The 23,287-nt window shown below is 38.5% G+C and overlaps 1 protein-coding gene across 1 annotated transcript in view; it reads right to left on the bottom strand.

The window, feature by feature from the left end:
- Nucleotides 1–1,406: 1,406 nt before the first annotated feature.
- The window catches only part of PPA1 (inorganic pyrophosphatase 1), a 31,650-nt gene continuing 9,769 nt past the window's right edge, over nt 1,407–23,287 (bottom strand). The window contains exons 3-12 of the mRNA XM_043926441.1: nt 19,998–20,051; nt 19,052–19,171; nt 16,973–17,059; nt 15,983–16,109; nt 8,248–8,375; nt 7,759–7,844; nt 3,597–3,666; nt 2,562–2,604; nt 1,705–1,814; nt 1,407–1,642 (exon numbers count right to left, since the gene is read on the bottom strand). Of these exons, the coding sequence (XP_043782376.1) occupies nt 1,783–1,814; nt 2,562–2,604; nt 3,597–3,666; nt 7,759–7,844; nt 8,248–8,375; nt 15,983–16,109; nt 16,973–17,059; nt 19,052–19,171; nt 19,998–20,051 (747 nt within the window). The 3' untranslated portion in view covers nt 1,407–1,642; nt 1,705–1,782. The remainder of the gene's footprint in view (nt 1,643–1,704; nt 1,815–2,561; nt 2,605–3,596; nt 3,667–7,758; nt 7,845–8,247; nt 8,376–15,982; nt 16,110–16,972; nt 17,060–19,051; nt 19,172–19,997; nt 20,052–23,287) is intronic.

The raw sequence follows: 23,287 nt of genomic DNA on the forward strand, positions 1-23,287 counted from the left end.
AAAAGCTTGGCAGCATTTTATAAAACAAAATCTATGCATCTATGAGATGACTTAGCAATTACAGTGAAAAGTTATATTGACACAAAAATATGTACATGAATATTTACAGCAGCTTTATTTTTTATATTTATTTGCTGTACTGGGTCTTAGTTGTGGCAGGTGGGATCTTGATTGTGGCATGCAAACTCCTGAGCTTTAGCATGTGGGATCTAGTTCCCTAACCAGTGAACAAACCCGGGCCCCCTGCCCTGGAGTGTGGAGTCTTAGCCATTGGACTACAGGTAAGTCCTTGCAGCTTTAATAGTCAGAAACTGGAATGAGCTTAGATGTCCTTCACGGATGAAATAGTTTATACATACCATAAAACAGTACATACATCCAGGGGAGAGGGTGTAAATCTCACGCTAGGCCACACCCATATATGCAGGTCTCCAAGGTGAACAGCCTCTGGCATACATACCGTACTACTCAGCAATAAAAAGGAATGAATAAAAAGAATGAACTATAGATACATGTGACAATCTAGATGAATCTCCAGGGAGTTATGCTGAGTGGAAAAAAGTCAATCCCCTGAAGTATTGTATGATACTGTATGATACCACTTACATAACATTCTTGAAATGACAAAATTGTAGAAATGAAGGATTAGTAGTTGTCAGGGATTAAGAATGGGAAGTGGGGAGGACATGAGAGATGGGTGTGGTTATAAAAAGATAAAACCAGGGGTCTTTGTGATATTAGAAGTGTTAAGTATCTTGTAGGACACAGGAGCCCACACAGGTTATTATACAGAAAAACACACCATACAGATGAGTACAGGCAAGACTGAGAAATCTGAGGATGATGGGTAGACTCTCAGGACCATATCCTGGTTGTATTATTAGATTGTAGCTTTACAAACTCTCACCTTTGGGGGAAAAGGTATAGAGAAAGTCTCTGTATTATTTCTTAACAACTGCATGTGAATTTATAATGATCTCAAAAAAAATTTTCGATTAAAACAATCTGAATGCTTAATAATGCCTTTACACAAATTGCATCTCTTTTACAAATGAGGGAGCTGGAGTTGGATGTTTGGTACCTAACCTGAGATTACAGAGCTAAGTAAGTAGATGATGTAGGATTAAAATCTCAGGTCTGCAGAGCTCCGAAGTCACAAATTTAATCACAGAACTATTTTGACTGATGGTTCACAATGGGACGACAGGAATTAGGTAAGAGCAGAGTATCAAGAACTACTGTAAATATAAGCGATTTCATTTTCAGGTGCCTAAAAAAATAAAGTCAGTTTTTAGTCTAATAAAACTGAATTATAAGATCAGTCATAGAAAGCAAATACCAAACAGCACCCAAGCTTGCTTGGTAGTGTTCGGCTTCAGATTAAAATAAAAATATCATAAACCAAGTTGAAACAAAATAATTTTTATTTCCTAACCCATGGCAAACATATACATCCAATATGTACTTATCTTCCATACTCAGTCACAGATGACTTCCAAACTACAACCGCCTTGATATTTAAGCAGGAACTAAAAGTTACTTTAGTTGACATGACAAATGCTCTTAGATGGATAACGTATGAATATATTGGATTGGTGACAGCAGAATCTGACTGATTAGTTCTATAAATTTAAAGCTTGAAGTCTCATGGTTTTTCTCGAGTTGCGGCGGGAACCTGGGGTATATTCTCGAGTTATGACGGGGATGGCTACTACTTTGACATCTAACACTTTCCAACAAGCAGGATGCAGCAGTATCAGCTTGTATTCCAGAGAAACTTCCTTAGTTTTTCTGGTGATGGAACCACTTATCCACTGTAGTCAGGAAAAAGATAAACAAATTAGAATCCCTGTTAGGAATCAAAATTACACCCAACATATAACAGTGAATAATATATTCATTGCTTTGATATATCCTGCTATGGATTACATTAAAACAAATCTACATACATGCACAGCTTCACTAAATTACCAAAACAGGTAATTTATCAGTATTTTGTTTGGGGCATCCTTACTCTTGTGGAGAAGGAAATGGCAACCCACTCCAGTATTCTTGCTTGGGAAATCCCATGGACAGAGGAGCCTGGTGGGCTACAGTCCATGGGGTCGCAGGGTCGGATATGACTGAGCAACTAAACATCCTTACTCTTGATGGCTGATCCTACAGGCAATTCTCACCAGACGAACCTTACAGAGAATTCTAATATCTAAAGATGGAAAGAACTGTTTTCTGGGTGCATCAGCCTATGGCCAGACAGGGATGCAGAGCCCAGCCTGCTCCAGCCTCCACGAGGCATCTACCTCCATGAGGCATCTATCCTCCATGAGGAACTCAGAACAGTGGGTGATGACTTGGAAACTGCTGTCACTGGGGGCGGCACTAAAGGGGGTACGTACAGCCACCTTTTCCCCACATCTGCCTCAAGACACTGAGCATGTGCTTCTCCCCCTTCTCCTTTCTCTGTATGTATGTGGTATGTAAGGTATATCTAGAGATATACATGTAATTTCCCACACTAATGCATAACGTTTAATGTAATTTTACTAGAATACAGATCTTACCATCTGTTGGTATTGTGCAGGCAGATTCACACGGTGGTGGTAACTAAAATACAGTATTAAAATATATTAGCCTAATCCCAGAAAAAGAATAAGCTAAAAAAAGTATATTGACAGAAAGATCAAAAGGAATGTGAACAAAAGACAACGATCTCAAATTTTAAGTTCTAAAAATAATTTACACCAGATGGGAACAATGCAAAGCTTGCTCTACTGCTAAGAAATGCTAACAAATTCAAAACCTCTTGGCTTTTAATGATACACAGGAGAATAATTAATAAAAATGTTAAAAAAATGTATATATAGACTTTATATATACATACATATATATAAAATGTAGGCAGAATATTCTTATTGAAAAGTAACGGTTGTTAACGGCTTTTCCCTTCTAATTTATCTCAACTTTGTCAAAATTTATACACAAATAAAAATAAATCTAAAGGTACTGGCTTCTCATTAAATTGTCTTTTTCCCTTGTACTACCTTGTTTACAAGTCAGTAAAGTCAGACCTCATTTTCTTTGTTTTTCTTGTCTAGTATTATAAATGAGAATAATTTTAAACAAGCTTCAGTCTTTAGGTTAATCAAAATCAGATTGTTTCTTTGATGGATGATTTATTACCTCACATGAAAGTCTCTCTAGGACTACAAACCACTCTTGGAATGGTACCTGAAATTTGATGACTTTCTCCATCCTTGCTATGAGCACGCCAAGTAAGTTTCCATTGGTACTCTTGTGAAAAATGGCTTATGATAAGTACTCAGACACGTGGATTATTTAGAACATTCTAGAGTCATTTTGAGTCTTACAAACTGTCCTACCTTGCTATCTGCCCAGGTTAGGGTTGACTAGGATTCTCCTCAGGTTTCCCTCAGTCCAACGTCTACTTGAGTTTATGGTTTGTAATTTCAAGACCTCACACCATAACAGACGTACAGGACACCCTCAAATATTTATTGAACGTACTTTCCCTCCCCATTCAACACCATATTTTTTGGCCGTTGCGTGTGTTTTTTTTCCAGGAAGCCTTTACTTACAGCATCCACAATGGCTTTGGCAGCATCAGGATCACACTGGAAGGGGCTCTCAGACACCGTGGTGTTCATGCTGTTACACAAAGGGAAAGTGTCACACTAACAAACTTCTCTCATTAAAACTGGTGTATAAAATAACAAGTTGAAGCTGGTAGGTCAGGTGAGATTCAAGTTTGGTGTCGTTGAAAGACTTCTCACCTATATTAAACATTCTGATTATTTTGGCAAGATACAGCTATTCTTAAGGTAGATTTTACTCAAATACTTTAACATGTTCAGATTTTAAAATCTGTGATTGAGTGCTTTCTAATTCTTTGAGAGAGCTAAGAAATGCAAATTAAAATGAGAAACCTATTTTTTCTAATTAGATAAAATGAAAAAAACAAAAATTTGGTTTCTATCGGTGTTGACACCTGGCAGGAGCAACACCTGGTTCAATATTTCTGAAAAATAATCTGGTAAAATGTCCACAACAAAATATAAAAAGAAAAAAAATGTAAAACTACCACCAAAAAAAAAATGTGTCCAAAACCTTTTAAAAAGTACATACACTTTGACAGACAAATTCCACCTCTCCAAACTCTAATTTAAATAATTATGTACAAAGATGTTCAACATACATGATTTCACTATTGATAAGATTGAAAAACTGGAAGTTACCAAAATGTCCAACAACAGAGATGATTAAAAATGATTTATCCATCAGACAGAACAATATACAGATGGAATATTTATAAAATATTATATATATAATGACATAAATGCTTGCAGTGTTAACTTTTCTAAACCACAAAACAAAATGTATATATTATATATGTGCATATGCTTAGTTGCTCAATTCTGTCTTACTCTTTAGGACCCCATGGACTATAGCCCACCAAGCTCCTCTGTCCATGGGATTATCCCGCAAGAATACTGGAGTGGGCTGCCATTTCCTACTCCAGGGGATCTTCCCGACCCAGGGATCGAACCTACATCTCCTGTGTCTCCTACATTAGCAGGTGGATGGATTCTTTACCACTGTGCCACCTGGGAAGCCCATATATTATACATACAATATGATTATTTTTGAAAATATACTTAAAAAGGACTGTAAAAAGAGAAAACTCTACATGTTACTAAGAGTATCTATGGAAAAACTGAGATTAGAGTGATTTTTTAAAAACTTTTTTTGGTTAACTATGATGCAAAATTTCCTTCACATTGAATTATTATATACTATTATGTTGTTATGATCAAAAATATTCTATGAAAAATAAAAAATATTCAGCTACCTGTTACTTAACGTGCACTAAGGCCATTTCCATAGAAATAATAGGATACCACAAAATAGAGAAGTTATTAAAAGCAAAGTCTCATGATTGTACATTTTCATACAAAGGTGTGTGTGCTCAGTTTTCCTTATGTGTGTGGAAAGACAGATGTTTTTATTTCACAAGACATTATCCCGACTTACAGAAGATTCCCGGGAATTTCCTATAGTTCTTTTCTCCCTCCAGAAAAGAAATTTATTTATTTTTTTTTTTCAGAAAAGAAATTTATAATATAAACAGATGCTGGGGTGTGTATGTATATCTTACCTTGCATAAATGGGATCACACTATAATAAATATACTGCTACGGACTTTGCTTTTCTCATTTTAATATATTTTGGACATCATTCCATATCAACATATAGAGAATAATGTGCCATATACTGTTCTATGAATTGCTTAATCATTAAAATTTGGTTGTTTCTAACTTTTTTGATATTATAAATGACACTGCAATGAACATCCTTGTACATACATCTTTCAGGACTATCTCTATAGGATACATTCCTAGTAGTAGTGCTACAAAGAAATACAAGAATTTAAAATTTCGAGATTAATGGCTGATTTACATGTTATACAGCAGAAACTAACACAACATTGTAAAGCAATTACCCTCCAATTAAAAAAAAAAAAGACACACAAAAAACTAGGAACTGACTACTGTCAAACTGCCCTCACAAAGGCTGTACCCATCCAAACTCTCACAACTACATATAAATGTTGCCACTCCAGGCTATCATTTAATTTTTTAAAATTTCACACATCTATTGAAGGATAACGCTATCTTTCTGAGCTGCATTTTAAATTATAAAGTGAGGCTGCACATCTTCCTATATGTAAACTTACTTTATCTTTTTCTCTCCATAGTACTCCTTCTTCTTATCAATTTGAGTAATTTATTTATAAATTAAGAAATTTAGTCCTTTGTCAGGTGTTAAGAAAAAACTGGGAAGAACTGCCTCCTGATACATTAAAAAATCGTAAATCTTTCTTTTCTGGATTTTGAGTCTGTCTTCTGTTTAGAAAGGTCTTCCCTACTACAAGCTAATGAATTAAATTCACTGAGTCTTTTTCTAGAATTTTCTCACATTACAATTTATCTGTCTGGAATTAAACACTGACATAAGAGCTGCAAACTCATGCTGGCAGCCAGCGCCAATTAACATGTGGGTATAAAGTAGCTGGGGTTAAGGACACTGGTTGGTGCTGGGCTATTTGTACAGGGCACTTGTGGAGCACCTGCCTGGTTACAGCACCTTTCAGAAATGAAAAACAGCCACAGCATAAGGGTGGTTGCCAGTGTGCATATCTGGAGGAAGAAAGGAATGTAAAGGGCAAGTTAAAGATCTATCCTCATTTTCTTCTTAAATAGGCACTTGGTGCAAACCTCACCACCACTACACCCTTGTTTTTTTTCAGGATTTCTCTCACTATTCTGACATGCAGTTTTTTTTTTCTAGATGAAACTGAATGTTATTCATGAATATATGATACCTTTACATTTAACATCTTTTATATTTCTCTATAGAGTTTTAAAGTTTTCTTCTTCTGGGTCCTTCATATTTCTTATTTATACTTTTTTTTCTTAAATACTATTCTACATGGGATCTTTTCCTCCATTATAGTTTCTGTTATGTTCATATACTAAGCTAGCAATGTGCATATATACTCATTTTATAATCATCTACCTTATGGAATTCTTTTTTCTAGGGTTTTCTGGGTACACAGTCACATCATCTGCAACAATTTGCTTCCCCCTTTTCCAGTATTCCTGCATCTTATTTCTTTCTCCTATTTACTTCATCAGCTAGTATTTTCAGAACAACACTAGTTAAGTGGTAATGGTGGCCATTCTCTTATAATCTTTTAAAGGAGGGAGTATATTATACTAAAAATAAGCTGGGGCCACACAGACTCGGATGCGAGTCCTCACTCCAAAACACTTAACTGTGGTATGACCTTGGTTAAGTTTAATCTCCCTGTATCTCTGTTGCATGCTTGGCAAATATTAACTGCTCAATCAGTATTAGTTATTGTTATTAGCAGCAGAAGTAGTAGTAGTAGTTAATTCAGTGTGCATGGTAGATCCTGGTTTAGTTGTGATGATCCTACATATTTACATCAGAGAATACCAACCCTTGCACTCAACCCATTCTGAGCACCCTGATGCTAGGCAGTTTTCCCCAGTTACCCTTACAAAGCTCTGATCTCACTCCCCTTTATAATTTTAGTTTGTACTTATTCAGAGTATCTTTGTGGCATTTTTTTTTTTTAACTTTCTGCAAAGAAAAAAATGTTGCCTGCTATATTCCAGTTCTACAAGGATCAAGCCATTAGCCACTATAGTTACCTGCTGACAGTGTGCCCTGAGGGGAATTCAGGATGGAGAAGAACAAGAAAGATTTGGGTATACTGGCTCCTAGATAGTTAACATGAATTTCTAAGAAAAAATTTCAAATGACCCCAGATTCTTGCCTCTTCTCATACATAGAAAAGCACTGAAATCCTTAACTTGAGATGCCTCTTCTTTATGATTAGCAGTCATCTTTTTATGCTTGATTACATGTTTTCCCAGCAAAAAAAAAAAAAGTTTATATCTCTCTTGGCTTCTCCCTTACATCTCTGCAGTAGTTCTTTAGGGCTATCTGAGAGGCTGTCTCCTGGGCTATAGTCCTCAAATAAACTGTAACTCACAACCTTTACGTTGTGTGGTTTTTCTTTCAGTCTACACTTCCTATTGACGTAAGTACTGATAAAACCAGTTATCTCTTTCCTAAGTGAAGGTTATTAATGTATCTGGAGTAAGCTAGTCTGCTTTGTGTGTTAACATGGAGAAAAGAGTTAATGCTTACCAGCTGATTCCTTTTCCATCAGTTTTCTTAGTCACTAATGCTCTCCAGTAGTCATGAGTGCTTTCAATAATGTCAATTGCAAAGTTCTAAAATTTAAAGAGATATTCATTAGAATAACAGAAACAAGTTCTTTCCTTTTCTAATTTTGGGCACGGTGCATGGCATGTGGAATTAGTTCCCCAACCAGGGCTAGAACCCATGGTACTTGCAGTGAACACAGAATCTTAACCCCTGGACCACCAGGGAACATCCCTGTTCTTTTCTTATTATCAACATTTTACCAAAGCATGATAGCTTCCTCTCTTCTGAATCATTTCCTTGTATCAAAAATGGAAGAAAACCATTTAAACGAACAAATCAACATAAAGCCTGTCTTGGTGTCTTTAAACATCTATTTTATGGTCATATAGTCTTTAGATGGTAAAAATATGGTTAAATTATGTCTCAATACAGATAGGCCTAAAGCTACAGTTCTGAGCGACACCTTACCTTATCTTTAAACTCTGCATTGAAAGCAAACTCATTCTCAGGTTTTCCATCTGGAACCTTGTACCTCCTAAACCAATCCACAGTAGCTTCCAGGTAGCCAGGTTTCAGCCGCTTGACATCATTAATATCTAAGAAGAGAATAAGTTTCTCTTCTCAGATTGCAAGATATATATGTAATTATTTATGCATTCAATAAAAATACCAAGTACTTTGAAGAGCTATACGATGGATTGTCAAAAAAGTTCAAATAATGTTAGAACTAATATCTTTTTGAGAAGAGAACATATATACACATTAAAAGAAAATCATCTAGTGTCTTAGAATAGCTCTGACATTAAGTACTAAAAGAACAATCAGTACCACAATAATTCCTATTAAATAAGAGGAGGGAGAAATGACTGGGGGCTGCATGAGAGAATAGTTTGGCAAGCGTGTGTAACTTCCCAGGGCTCAAACCTGCGTCTCCAGCAATGCAGGCAGATTCTTTACCACTGAATCACCTGGGAAGCCCTAAGAGAAGGATGTGTGTTTCAGTTTTCAGTCATGTCCAACTCTTTGTGACTCCATGGACTAGCCCTCCAGGCTCCTCTGTCCATGGGATTCTCCAGGCAAGAACACTGGAGTGAGTTGCCATTCCCTTCTCCAAAGAGAAGGATAAAAGATACTAAGTTTCTGTATAGTCATTATCAATGCTGAGCCTCAATGCCATCAAACTCAAGTGTAAATGACCAAACTGCTTTTCCATGCAAACAGAAGATACAAGTACAAAAAAAATCCATCAGGAAAATTGTAATTGGAAGGAGGAATACGTTCAACAACAGCTTATTTATATTTCTGTAATATAAACTTGCCTTAAGCCTAATTTATAATGTATATAGTTAAAGAAAATCATGCATTTTATTATCAGAGTACCACTTAAAGTAGGGAAAGTTTACAAAGTGGACGGGGAAATGTTTAAACACTGATAAATTTCAAGGAACTTATAATTCACATAAAAGGTATCATCTGATACAGAAATAGTTTGAAAATCCAGAAATCCAAAATGCAAGTGTATGTTGTCTTCCAACCAACTTCCCATCCAATTCTATTCTTTAGGCACCAAATGCAAGTCTGACAATTCAGTTCAATAATGACACTGACTAATGGAGTCAGGTCGCACAGTTAGAGGGCTCAGTTCCACAAGAGTGATCCCACTTCAGATGTTGGTGGCAAATTCCAAGCCATGACCACTTGCTATAAATCAGTTTCCTATAACTCTCTCCTTGGGTTTGATAATTTGCCAGAAACTCATAAAACTCAAGGAAACACTGAGCTTATGTTTACTGCTTTAGTATAAAGAATACAACTCAGGAACAGTCCAATGGAAGAGATGCATAGGACCCAGGATGGGGGGATGCAGGGTGTAGTTCCCACGTCCTCTGCAGGGCGGAGGGAGGCATGCCACTCTCCCAGTACTGCAGTGTGCTCACCACCTCAGAAGTGCTCCACATCTCATGATTCCAGACTTCTCATGGAGCCTCCCCTGCCAGTCCCAGGGGTCAGTGGTTGGGGCTATAAGTTCCCACCCTTTAATCATTCAGTTTTTCTGTTGACTGAGCCTGTCTGAGGCTAGCTAGGGGCCCCACCTTAAGTCACCTTATTAGCACAAGCTCAGGTGTAATGAGAGGGGCTCACTGTGAATAAAAGACACACTCATCACTCAGGAAATTCCAAGGGATTTTGTTCTTTACCAAAAACTAGAGACAAAGATCTAACATATTTCTGTATTCTATCATAGTAAGGAATAAAATCTAAGAACTGATGAACTGTTTGACTTTTTTTGAACCAGATATTGAAAGGTATGCTGGACCCAGACTCGGGAACCCTGGACACTAGACCCAAGGGAAAAAAAAAAAAGTAGGAAAAACCTCAATTTTTGTTCCTCATGTTGTACTTTATGTATCAGTTCTGTGCTGTTCCTTGGGTTCAGCCTCTAATCAGCCCATAACCATGAGCAGCAAGAAATGCTCACTTTCCTGACGCCCACAACTGCAGTAGGCAGGTGGCTGGCCATCGTGGGCCCCACAACGTCAAAGAGGATCAACATGGCCAACCTGGTCACCTTAGTGGGTAGGCCATCCTCCCCTTGGCTCTATATTCCTCCCAAAGTGGTGGCTTGTCAAGTGCTCTCTCTACTTAATTCTCTCCCAGTTATAACAGATGACGGACACTGCCTTACACTGACATTTAAGGAAAGCTATATATTGCTTGCACCACGGGACCAGCCACCCAGAGATACCAGTGTTCAAGGTCCCCCACGTTCAAGGTCAGAGAAACCCAAGTAAGACAGTAGGCACTGAAGTGGCTGTGAGGAGATACCCCACGTCCAAGGGCAAAGTAGAAGTCCCAGCAAGACACCTTGTCTAACTCAATGAAACTAAGCCATGCCGTGTGGGGCCACCTAAGACTAAGACAGACGGGTCAGGGTGGAGAGGTCTGACAGAATGTGGTCCACTGGAGAAGAGAATGGCAAACCCATTCAGTATTCTTGCCTTGAGAACCCCATGAACAGTATGAAAAGGCAAAAAGATAAGATACTGAAAGATGAACTCCCCAGGTCGGTAGGTGCCCAATATGCTACTGGAGATCAGTGGAGAGATAACTCCAGAAAGAATGAAGAGATGGAGCCAAAGCAAAAACAACACCAGTTGTGGATGTGACTGGTGATAGAAGTAAAGTCTGATGCCATAAAGAGCAATATTGCATAAGAACCTTGAATGCTAGGTCCATGAATCAAGGCAAGTTGGAAGTGGTCAAATAGGAGATGGCAACAGTGAATGTCAACATTTTAGGAATCAGTGAACTAAAATGGGCTGGAATGGGTGAATTTAACTCAGATGACCATTATATCTACTACTATGGGCAAGAATCCCTTAGAAGAAATGGAGGAGCTATCATAGTCAACAAGAGAGTCCAAAATGCAGTACTTGGATGCAGTCTCAAAAACGACAGAATGATCTCAGTTTGTTTCCAAGGCAAACCATTCAATATCACAGTAATCCAAGTCTATGTCCAGAGCACTAATGCTGAAGAAGCTGAAGTTGAACAGTTCTATGAAGACCTACAAGACCTTCTAGAACTAACACCCTAAAAACTATGTCCTTTTCACTATAGGGGACTGAAATGCAAAAGTAGGAAGTCAAGAAACACCTGGGGTAACAGGCAAATTTGGCCTTGGAGTACAAAATGAAGCAGGGCAAAGGCTAATAGAGTTTTGCCAAGAGAATGCACTGGTCATAGCAAACACCCTCTTCCAACAACACAAGAGATGACTCTACACATGGACATCACCAGGTGGTCAACACCGAAATCAAATTGATTATATTCTTTGCAGCCAAAGATGGAGAAGCTCTATACAGTCAGCAAAAACAAGACTGGCAGCTGACTGTGACTCAGATCGTGAACTCCTTACTGCAAAATTCAGACTGAAATTGAAGAAAGTGGGGAAAACCACTAGACCATTCAGGTATGATCTAAATCAAATCCCTTATGACTATACAGTGGCAGTGAGAAATAGATTTAAGGGACTAGATCTGATAGACAGAGTGCCTGATGAACTATGGATGGAGGATCGTGACATTGTACAGGAGACAGGAATCAAGACCATCCCCAAGAAAAAGACATGCAAAAAAGCAAAATGGCTGTCTGAGGAGGCCTTACAAATAGCTGTGAAAAGAAGGGAAGCAAAAAGCAAAGGAGAAAAGGAAAAATATACCCATTTGAATGCAGAGTTCCAAAGAATAGCAAGGAGACATAAGAAAGCCTTCCTCAGTGATCAATGCAAAGAAATAGAGGAAAACAATCAAAGGGGAAAGACTAGAGATCTCTTCAAGAAAATTAGAGTTACCAAGGGAACATTTCATGCGAAGATGGGCTCAATAAAGGACAGAGATGGTATGGACCTAACAGAAGCAGAAGATATTAAGAAGAGGTGGCAAGAATACACCGAAGAACTGTACAAAAAAGATCTTCACAACCCAGATAATCACAAAGGTGTGATCACTCACCTAGAGCCAGATATCCTGGAATGTGAAGTCAAGTGGGCCTTAGAAAGCATCGCTATGAACAAAGCTAGTGGATATGATGGAATTCCAGTTGAGCTATTTCAAATCCTAAAAGATGATGCTGTTAATGGGCTGCACTCAATATGCCAGCAAATTTGGAAAACTCAGCAGTGGCCACAGGACTGGAAAAGGTCAGTTTTCATTCCAATCCTAAAAAAGGCAATCCTAAAGAATGCTCAAACTACCGCACAATTGCACGCATCACACAATTGAGTAAAGTAATGCTCAAAATTCTTCAAGCCAGGCTTCAGCAATACGTGAACCGTGAACTTCCAGATGTTCAAGCTGGTTTTAGAAAAGGCAGAGGAACAGAGATCAAATTGCCAACATCCGCTGGATCATGGAAAAAGCAAGAGACTTCCAGGAAAACATCTATTTCTGCTTTACTGCCTATGCCAAAGTCTTTGACTGTATGGATCACAATAAACTGTGGAAAACTCTGAAAGATATGGGAATACCAGACCACCTGACCTGCCTCCTGTGAACTATGTATGCAGGTCAGGAAGCAACAGTTAGAACTGGACATGGAACAACAGATTGATTTCAAATAGGAAAAGGAACATGTCAAGGCTGTATATTGTCACCCTACTTATTTAACTTATATGCAGAGTACATCATGAGAAACTCTGGGCTGGAAGAAGCACAAGTTTGAATCAAGATTGCCAGGACAAATATCAATAACCTCAGATATGCAGATGACACCACCCTTATGGCAGAGAGTGAAGAGGAACTAAAGAACCTGTTGATGAAAGTGAAAGAGGAGAGTGAAAAAGTTGACTTAAAGCTCAACATTCAGAAAACTAAGATCATGGCATCTGGTCCCATCACTTCATGGCAAATAGATGGGGAAACAGTGAAAACAGTAGCAGACTTTATTTTGGGGGGCTCCAAAATCACTGCAGATGGTGACTGCAGCCATGAAATTAAAAGACACTTACTCCTTGGAAGAAAAGCTATGACCAACCTACACAGCTTACTAAAAAGCAGAGACATTACTTTGCCAACAAAGGTCCGTCTAGTCAAGACTATGGTTTTTCCAGTGGTCATGTATGGATGTGAGAGTTGGACTATGAAGAAAGCTGAGCACCAAAGAATTGATGCTTTTAAACTGTGGTATTGGAGAAGACTCTTGAGAGTCCCTTGGACTGCAAGGAGATCCAACCAGTCCATCCTAAAGGAAATCAGTCCTGAAGATTAATTGGAAGGACTCATGCTGAAGCTGAAATTCCAGTACTTTGTCCATCTGATGCATAGACGTGACTCATTTGAAAAGACCCTGATGCTGGGAAAGATTGAAGGCAGAGAAGGGGATGACTGAGGATAAGATGGTTGAATGGCATCACCGACTCAATGGGCATGAGTTTGAGTAAACTCCAGGTGTTGGTGATGGACAGGGAGGCCTGGTGTGCTGGGGTGGATTCACAAAGAGTCAGACATGACTGAGCGACTGAACTGAACTCTTATGTAAATAGCACGTGTGAAAATGGACACAGTGATCAACAGGATCAGGACTAAATGAAGCAATGCACTCTCAATGTATACAATTTAAATAATACAGAACTATCTGAAAGAAAAAGTCAGTCTCCGTCTTTTTTTCCCATTGCACTGTTAAATGTTGGTGTTGAGTCTTTTTTAAATGAGTTTATATATATATGCAAATATGCACATATTTAAACATATATGAGCTGGTACTCTGAAAGGTAAAAATAACAGCAGAAAGGAATAATATAAGAGCTAAATTTATAAAATTCTTAGAAGGAAACAACTTTGTGACCTTGGATTAGGCAATGGTTTCTTAAATATGATACCAAAAGCACAAGCAATAAAAGAAAAAATAGACTACATCAAAATGAAAACTATGAGTACTTCAAAGGACACCATTAAGAAAACAAAAGTACAAATCCACAAAATGGAAGAAAATACAGACAAATCATATATAGCTGATAAAGGTCTAGTATCCAAAACATATAAGTACTCTTATAGCTCAAAAATATGATGATACACCCCATTAGAATGGCTATACTTTAAAAAGATAAATAACTAGTGCTGGCAAGGAAGTAGAAAAATTGGAACCCTCTCAGGACTGTAAGATGGTGCAGCTGCTTTTGGAAAAAATCTGGCAGTTCCTCAAGGGGCTAAACATGTGACCTCTCTGGTAGCTCAGTTGATAAACAATCCGCCCACAATGCAGGAGACCCCAGTTTAATCCCTGGGTCGGGAAGATCCAGAAGAAGGAAATGGAGCCCACCCCAGAATTCTTGCCAGGAGATTTCCATGGACAGAGATGCCTGGTGGGCTATAGTCCATGGGGTTGCAAGAGCTGGACTCGACTTAGCAACTAAATCACCATCAAGGGGCTAAACATTAAGAGTTACCATTTCACTCAGAAACTCCACTCCTAGTCAGTCAGTTCAGTCGCTCAGTTGTGTTTGACTCTGCGACCCCCTGGACTGCAGCACACCAGGCTTCCCTGTCCATCACCAACTCCCGGAGCTTGCTCACCCAAGAGGATTAAAAATACATGTCCACACAAAAACTTATACAGGAATGTTCATAGCAGCAACGTTATTCCTAATAGCCAAAAAGAACCCAAATGTCCATCAACAAAAGAATGGATAAACAAAACGTGATATATATCCACACTACAGAATATAACTCAGCCATTAAAAAAATAAGTACTGATACATGCTACAACATGGATGAACCTAGAAAACCTCAGTAAAAAGAAACCAGACACAGAAGGCCATATATTTTACAATTCCATGTATGTGAAATATCCAGGACAGGGAAATTCACAGACATAAACAGGTAAGTGACTGTCAGGGCCTCGGAGGAGTAGGGAACAGGGGGTGACTAAGTACTTAAAGGTACAGAGATTCCCTTCAGGGTGATGAGAATGTTCTGAAATGAGATAAGTGGTGATGGTTGCACAACATTGTGAATGTACTAAATGCCACTGAATTCTACCCTTTAAAACAGTCAAGACAGTGAATTTTATGTTAATTTTACCACCAAAAAAAGGGAGGGATAAAGTACTGATACACATTACAATGTAGAGGAATCCTGAAAACAGTATGCTAAGGGAAGGAAGTCAGATATCATGTGATCCCATTTATGTGAAATGTTCAGATCAAGCAGATCCATAAAGACAGGCAATAGGTAGGTGGTTGCCAGGGCCTGAGGGAAGCGGGGATACGGAGTGACTCTTAATGCACGTGGGATTTTCTGTTGGAATGGTAAAAATGATCTAGAATCAGATAGTGGTGGCAGTTAACAGCCTAGTGCATGAATCAAACCCACGGAATTGGAAACTTTAAAATGGTGAATTTTATGACATGTGGCATGTATATCTCAATTTTTTTTATTTTTTTAAAAATACAGCAAATAAGTGCTAGCATGTGGAAAAGGAAAGAAGAAAACAGGAGAGACAAACTGCCAGATTTCTTCTTTCCTGGAATGAAGGAGAAAGCTTACTTAGTTAACCACAGAAGTTCAGTAGCAGAAATCACAATGCTCTGTCAAATGTTTTGCTCCTCCATCCTTTAATAGTTTGAAGGCATGGGCTTAACGACTCTGTCATTACAGGTTAAGTCTGGTACTGGGTAAGGCTCAGACCCTACATATTTTCTTACCATTATAATTGGCTGCATCAGGATCTTCCACATTAATGGCAATGACTTTCCAGTCAGTTTCCCCTTCATCAATCATAGCTAGAATGCCCAGAACTTTCACTCTGATAATTTCCCCTCGTGCACACACCTGAGAGTCAAAAACCACAGCTAGGTCAAAACTACAGAATCAAACTTTGGAAGAACAGTTTTACTTGGTGGATAATAGGAAATGAGGAAGATGCCAAATTTCTACAAACTTAAGATGGTTCCTGTAAGCAACTTTTAAAAAGCTAAACAAGTAAATGTCCACTAATCTTATCGGAGTTGAGGGTGATTCATGTTTTTTAAACTGTCATTGCTTGTGCTGAAGAATAAATGCTCCAGAGTTTGTTTCAAACACCTATTTTAATGCACCCTCTTTACCTTCTATTTTATAGACGTCACTGAGTTAGGAAAGTCATACAATAAGCCTGGACTTTATGACTTAAGCAACTGAATGACAACTTTCTTTTCAGTTGCTTACTCTTTTCTTGAGGCTGGGAAAGATCATAAAGAAAATAACCATTTAAAAAAAAAAGGAAAATAACCATAGTTAGAACCTTAGAGTAACTCTACTTGATAGAGGAATCCCTACCATAAACCCCCAACATGTGGGGTTATTTAACCCCTATGGGGCCAATTTACTAGTCACTCCAAATCCTGAGGCAGGTTTTGCCTTGTTGCCTCCTGGTACCCTTCAGCCACTGACTCCTCATCTGCCTTTTAAAGCAATGCAGAACATGTCCAGTTCTTCCACACACATGCATATAATATACACCTTTTCCTAGGCTAGGTTTAAATTACAAATTATATTGTACTAATGCTTAGAATGGAATGGAAGCTTTTATCACCCAAAGAGACATCATTACTTCACTGATATTCATATATTTACAATGTTTTTTAAAGTAAGAACTTTGTAGATTTCATTGCTCTCATCTCAACATTAAAGAAAAATATTTCAGATTCTATTACCTTGCTTCCAATTTCACACACATCAATTGGGTCATTGTCACCGCAACAGCCAGTGTGTTTGTCATTGTGTCCTGGGTCTTCCCAAGTCTAAAAAAATAAAATAAAATAAAACTTAAGAGTGTATTATTCCTATATGTGTTAACGACAAAAGCGGATCATGTTGGCACTAAAAGATCCGTGATCTTTCTGCAAAGGTAGGAATCTTCAGCTATTTATTTCTCATTAAAATGAATCCTTTATTCATACCTTTACTACCACAATAATCTTAATTAAATGCTGGGCTCCCGTTAAGCACATAATGCTAAACTAAATTTAAACTTTAAAATGGATAATGATCCTATTTTAAACAGAAAAAACCCAACTATCTAATAACTGAGACAATATGCAAACACAAATGTAGACCCAGATGTTCACTTAAAAAAATGTATCCAAAGAAAACTGCTTTGGTGAACTCTTTGTACTTATTCTATTAACTAGACTTTCTTTAAAAGATGTCTCCAAGCAGAGCTAGGTAGGTGGTAGTATCAAGATGGAAATGACATGTGCTGACGGCAAAAATGTCATCACTGGCCAGGATCAAGAATGAGAAGTTTAATCAGGATTTGCTGAAAAGTTAAATCGCTGGGCTTCTTTCCTGCTAAACTGTAAGACAGAGTCCTCTCGGAGCACGGCGCAGGGGAAAGGATGGGCTGCGCTTGTCAGGAAGTTCAGTCTGCAGTGCAGATGCCGCTTTGGTTCTTTTCCCTCCCAACCCAGAACATATTTCTCGGATTTGTTTGCTTACTCAGCTGGAGTAAGGGCAGGGAGATAAAAGTGATGGGGAAAAGAAGACCAGACCCAACAAAACCAAATTCAACCTACAGAAGAATCAAGCATTTCAGCGATGTTTTCCCAGCGGAACGACGTTTCAAGGCTGAACAGTAAATCACCTGAAGTATAGGGTGGAGTGCTCTGCTTAGACTTGGTGATTACCTCACAAGCTAGATGGGGCTTCCCTCATGGCTCAGCTGGTAAAGAATCCTCCTGTAATGCGGGAGACCTGGGTTCAATCCCTCAGTTGGGAAGATCCTCTGGAGAAGGGAACAGCTACCCACTCCAGTATTCTGGCCTGGAGAATTCCATGGACTGTATAGTCCACGGGGTCGCAAGGAGTCGGACACGACTGAGCAACTTTCACTTCACAAGCTAGATGGGTTTGCCCTATGTTTTAGTAACTTACAGGTTGTTTCACAGTAGATTCCACTTAGTAGACTTAATGGTTAATAAAAACAAACTTATCAGCAGGAAGAAAATAAATTGAATATTTAGAAATCTTAAGTGTCACAGCATTGGTTTAATCAAACCAGAATTCAGTATACATTCAGTAATGTATACTGAATTCTAGTGATTCTTTATTCAAATATGAAATAAGAGCCTATACACACTGCTATTGTGCTAGGGATAAATTGGTAAACAATGCAGATATCCCCTCACGTCAAAGGGGTGACTGTTTAGGAAAACAGAACTCCATTATTACTTTACCACAAAGAAGGAGAAATCTGGATGATAGAGATAAAAGTCAACAGCTGTGAGAACTTAGATGTGCCACGTTCTAAGTGCTTGATTCCTCAAACAGCCACATGAGCTATGCACTAGTAATATTTCAAGGGGGAATATTACCATCTCAGGAAGGAAGAGGCAGAAGGAAGTTAGAAAATCTAGAAAGTGGCAGACTTAGGATTTGTACCCTCTTCTAGGTGGTGCAAAAAAATCAGTGCTTTTAAGCTCTAGTTTCTCAATAGATCTGCTACTCAACCTGTAATGAAAGAATTTGTGTAGTTTATAACCAGTCCATGTTAAAAAAAAAAATAGATATTTCAGAGAAGAACAAACTTTCAAATGTGAAATAATTACCTTTTAGTTTATCTTGAAAATAAGTTATTTAAGGAAGTATTAAAATGACTTAATTACCCCATATAATTTATAATCTACTATAGGAAAAACTTTTTGTAGGTATTTAAGTCTTTTATTTAAGTAGTAGGTTAAATTTTTGTAAGCTAAGCTGAAAAATACATTTCTCACAACTGCACAGAGACAGACCTGAGGGATGGCACCGTAGTTCCAGATATATCCTTTATAAGGGAACAGATTTGCAACGTAACGGAGTTTTCCTTTCTTCACATCTTGCTTAATTGGGTTTAAAGGGTCCTTTGTAGCAATCTGAAACAAAAAATTTCAAATCATTGTGTATTTGTATGTGAAATACTATTCAAATAGGGATTTAAGGAATTATGAAATAGGCATCCCCTAGTTCCACTTTCATGACATATTTTTACCCTGAACACTTTCATAATTTAAAATAAAAGTTTCATCATAATCAGCCTCTAAGTGGAAAATTTATTTAAGGTACACAGGAATGAACAAGATGGGAAAAAGAACATTTACTTTTTTCTGAATTCCAGAAAGCAAAAGGTAAATTATCAGCTAGAATAAATCCTAACATTTGAGAAAATATCTAACTTCGGCTTTCCTTTAAAGCATTTAGAATTATTCAAATATTTGTCTAATACATGTGAAGTTTTATTACTGTCAAAAAGCTTAGGTGATAGCAAATATTATGGATATCCACAACAGAAAGCCAAATTTATTAGGTGTCATCAGAATAAATTAATACAATGTGACAGAAATTCCAATAAAATTATTTTTATGGCTGGGCTGACTGAAGCAAGCCTGTTGACTACATGGAGGAGTCAACAAAGGAATTAAAGAGAAGAAGACAGAAGAGAAAAAGGTGATTCTCGGTTTGGGGAGTGCCAGAAGCAAAGGCGTGGTAAAGGAAAAAGTGTAGCATATTTGCACACAGTAAATGGTTGAGTTTAGCTGGGGCACAGAAGGAAGACAGGCAGGCAAGGGGAGATACAAATGGAAAACCAATTGGGACTAGAAAGACGACAACCTTGGACTTTAGCTGTTTAACCCTTGAGCAAATCGGTGTGACCACATCAAAACTGATATCCTCTATCTGACGAGCAAAGGTGAAACATACCTCCATTTTTGCATTTGACCAGCGTGGCACTTCAACCACCATGTGAAACACTTCCTGAAACACAGAAAAGGACAGAGGGTCACTGGGGCTCATCTGTCCTCTTACTTCAGTGGAAAGAATGCTCCTATAAAGAACACAGTTTTAAACATAGCAGAACTTGTATCTCTGAGGAGGGCCATCTTCAAAGCAACCATCTCCAAAAGCTACGCATTTCCTCCAGAGACAGTGCAATTACTCAAAATGCTTTTGGAGCTTCTATCTTAACAGGCGGTTTATAAGACAAACCCCAAATCAGAACAGACAAAATCAATCAGCTTGATTACCAACATTATTCTCCCAATTTTGCTGTTTTTATGTTTTTAAAAATAATTTTATTTATTTTTGGCTGTGCTGGGTCTGCATTGCTGCAAGGGCTTTTTCTCTAGTTGCAGTGAGTGGGAGCTTCTCTCTAGTCGTGGTGCTCCGGCTTCTCCTTTTGCAGAGCACGGGCTCTAGGCACATGGGCTCAGTAATGGTGGCTCCTGGGCTCTGGACTACAGGCTCAGAAGCTATGGTGCACGGGCTTAGCTGCTCCTCAGCATGTGGGATCTTCCCGGGCCACGAATCAAACCCACGTCTCCTGCATTGGCAGGCAGATTCTTTACCACTGAGCCACCAGGGAAGCCCCAATTTGGCTGATTTTAAAAATCAGGTACTCCTCAAAAGACAAGAAGTTTGGCACTGGAGATAAAATACAAAGTGAAATGTTAGTTGCTCAGTCACGTCCGACTCTTTGTGACCCCATGGATTGTAGCTGGTCAGGATGCTCTGTCCATGGGATTCTCCAGGCAAGAATACTGGAGCATGTTGCCATTCCCTTGCCCAGGGGATTTTCCCAACCCAGGGATCGAACTCAGGTCTCCTGCATGGCAGGCAGATTCTTCACCATCTGAACCACCAGAGAGAAAAGCCCTTTTAAAAATCAGGTATAAAAAAATAAAAATCAGGTATGGTTAAAATATTTTTGGAACACAGTTATTTTACTTTCAGTGTCAAACTTCTTGTCTTTTTTAAAAATCACTGAAAGTCGCTCAGTCATGTCCGACTCTTTGCGACCCCATCGACTGTACTGTCCATGGAATCCCCCAGGCCAGAACTGGAGTGGTTAGCCTTTCCCTTCTCAGGGGATCTTCCCAACCCAGGGATCAAACCCAGGACTCCCACACTACAGGCGGATTCTTTACCAGCTGAGCCACAAGGGAAGCTCTTTTTAAAAAATCAGGTACTCCTCAAAAAGACAAGAAGCTGGACACTGAAGATAAAATTAGTTCAGTGCAGTTGTTCAGTTGTGTCCAACTCTTTCAGATCCCATGGACTGCAGCACTCCAGGCTTCCCTGTCCATCACCAAATCCGGGAGCTTGCTCAAACTCATGTCCATCGAGTTGATGATGCCATCCAATCATCTCATCCTCTGTCATCCCCTTCTCCTCCTACCTTCAATCTTTCCCAGCATCAGGGTCTTTTCCAATGAGTCAGTTCTTTGCATCAGGTGGCCAAAGTATTGGAGTTTCAGCTTCAGCACCAGTCCTTCCAATGAATATTCAGGACTGACTTCCTTTAGGATTGACTGGTTGGATCTCCTTGCAGTCCAAGCGACTCAAGAGTCTTCTCCAATGCCACAGTTCAAAAGCATCAATTCTTCAGTGCTCAGCTTTCTTTATAGGCCAACTCTCACATCCATGCATGACTACTGGAAAAACCATAGCTTTGACCTTTGTTGGCAAAGTAATGTCTCTGCTTTTTAATAAGCTATCTAGGTTGGTCATAGCTTTTCTTCCAAGGAGCAAGCATCTTTTAATTTCAGGGCTGCAGTCACCATCTGCAGTGATTTTGGAGCCCCAAAAAATAAAGTCTCTCACTGTTTCCCCATCTATTTGCCATGAAGTGATGGGACCAGATGCCATGATCTTAGTTTTCTGAATATTGAGCTTTAAGCCAACTTTTTCACTCTCCTCTTTCACTTTCATCAAGAGGCTCTTTAGTTCTTTGCTTTCTGCCATAAGGGTGGTGTCATCTGCATATCTGAGGTTACTGATATTTCTCCTGGCAATCTTGATTCCAGCTTGTGATTCACCCAGCCTGGCATTTAGTGTGATATACTCTGTATATATGTTAAATAAGCAGAGTGACAATATACAGCCTTGACATACTCCCTTCCCAATTTTGAACCAGTCTGTTGTTCCATGTCCAGTTCTAACTGTTGCTTCTTGACCTGCATACAGATTTCTCAGGAGGCAGGTCAGGTGGTCTAGTATTCCCATCTCTTTCAGAATTTTCCAGTTGTGATCCACAGTCAAAGGATTAGGCATAGTCAAAAAAGCAGAAGTAGATGTTTTTCTGGAACTCCCTTGCTTTTTCGATGATCCGACAGATGTTGGCAATTTGATCTCTGGTTCCTCTGCCTTTTCTAAATGCAGCTTGAACATCTGGAAGTTACAGTTAACGTACTGTTGAAGCCTGTCTTGGAGAATTTTGAGCATTACTTTGCTAGTGTGTGAGATGAGCGCAATTGTGCAGTAGTTTGAGCATGCTTTGGCATTGACTTTCTTTGGGATTGGAATGAAAACTGACCTTTTCCAGTCCTGTGGCCACTGCTGAGTTCTCCAAATTTGCTGGTATATACTAAGTACAGCCCGTTAACAGCATCATCTTTTAGGATTTTAAATAGCTCAACTGAAATTCATCACCTCCACTAGCTTTGTTTGTAGTGATGCTTCCTAAGGTCCACTTGACTTTGCATTCCAGGATGTCTGGCTCTAGGTAAGTGATCACACCATTGTGGTTATCTGGGTCATGAAGATCTTTTTTATATGGCTCTTCTGTATATAAAATACTATGAACTATTTTATTGTATTCTGTATATAAAATACTATGTATATTTGGTATATAATATTATGTATATTCTGTATATAAAATACTATGAAGTATTTTACAGTATTCTGTATATAAAATACTATGAAGATAAAATACTATGCTCCAAAAATGTTTTAACCAATGACAGTTCTACTGTAATCAGTTTACAGCCTTAAATTGACTATTTGAAATTGAATGATATATTTCTTTAAAAAATCTCAGATGCTTACTGTCTAAAAACCCAATTAAAGAAAAATCACATTTTGTTACCTCCTTTGTACACCAGAGTCAAGTAGCACCTTGAAATAGTCTCTAAATAAAACTATGCTTTAAATAATCATAAAATTATTTTTTACCAAGGAATAAAATTTTAAATGCAGTTTTTCAGTTTAAAACT

Source organism: Cervus elaphus, chromosome 15 (genome assembly GCF_910594005.1).
Source record: "Cervus elaphus chromosome 15, mCerEla1.1, whole genome shotgun sequence".
Taxonomy (NCBI): domain Eukaryota; kingdom Metazoa; phylum Chordata; class Mammalia; order Artiodactyla; family Cervidae; genus Cervus; species Cervus elaphus.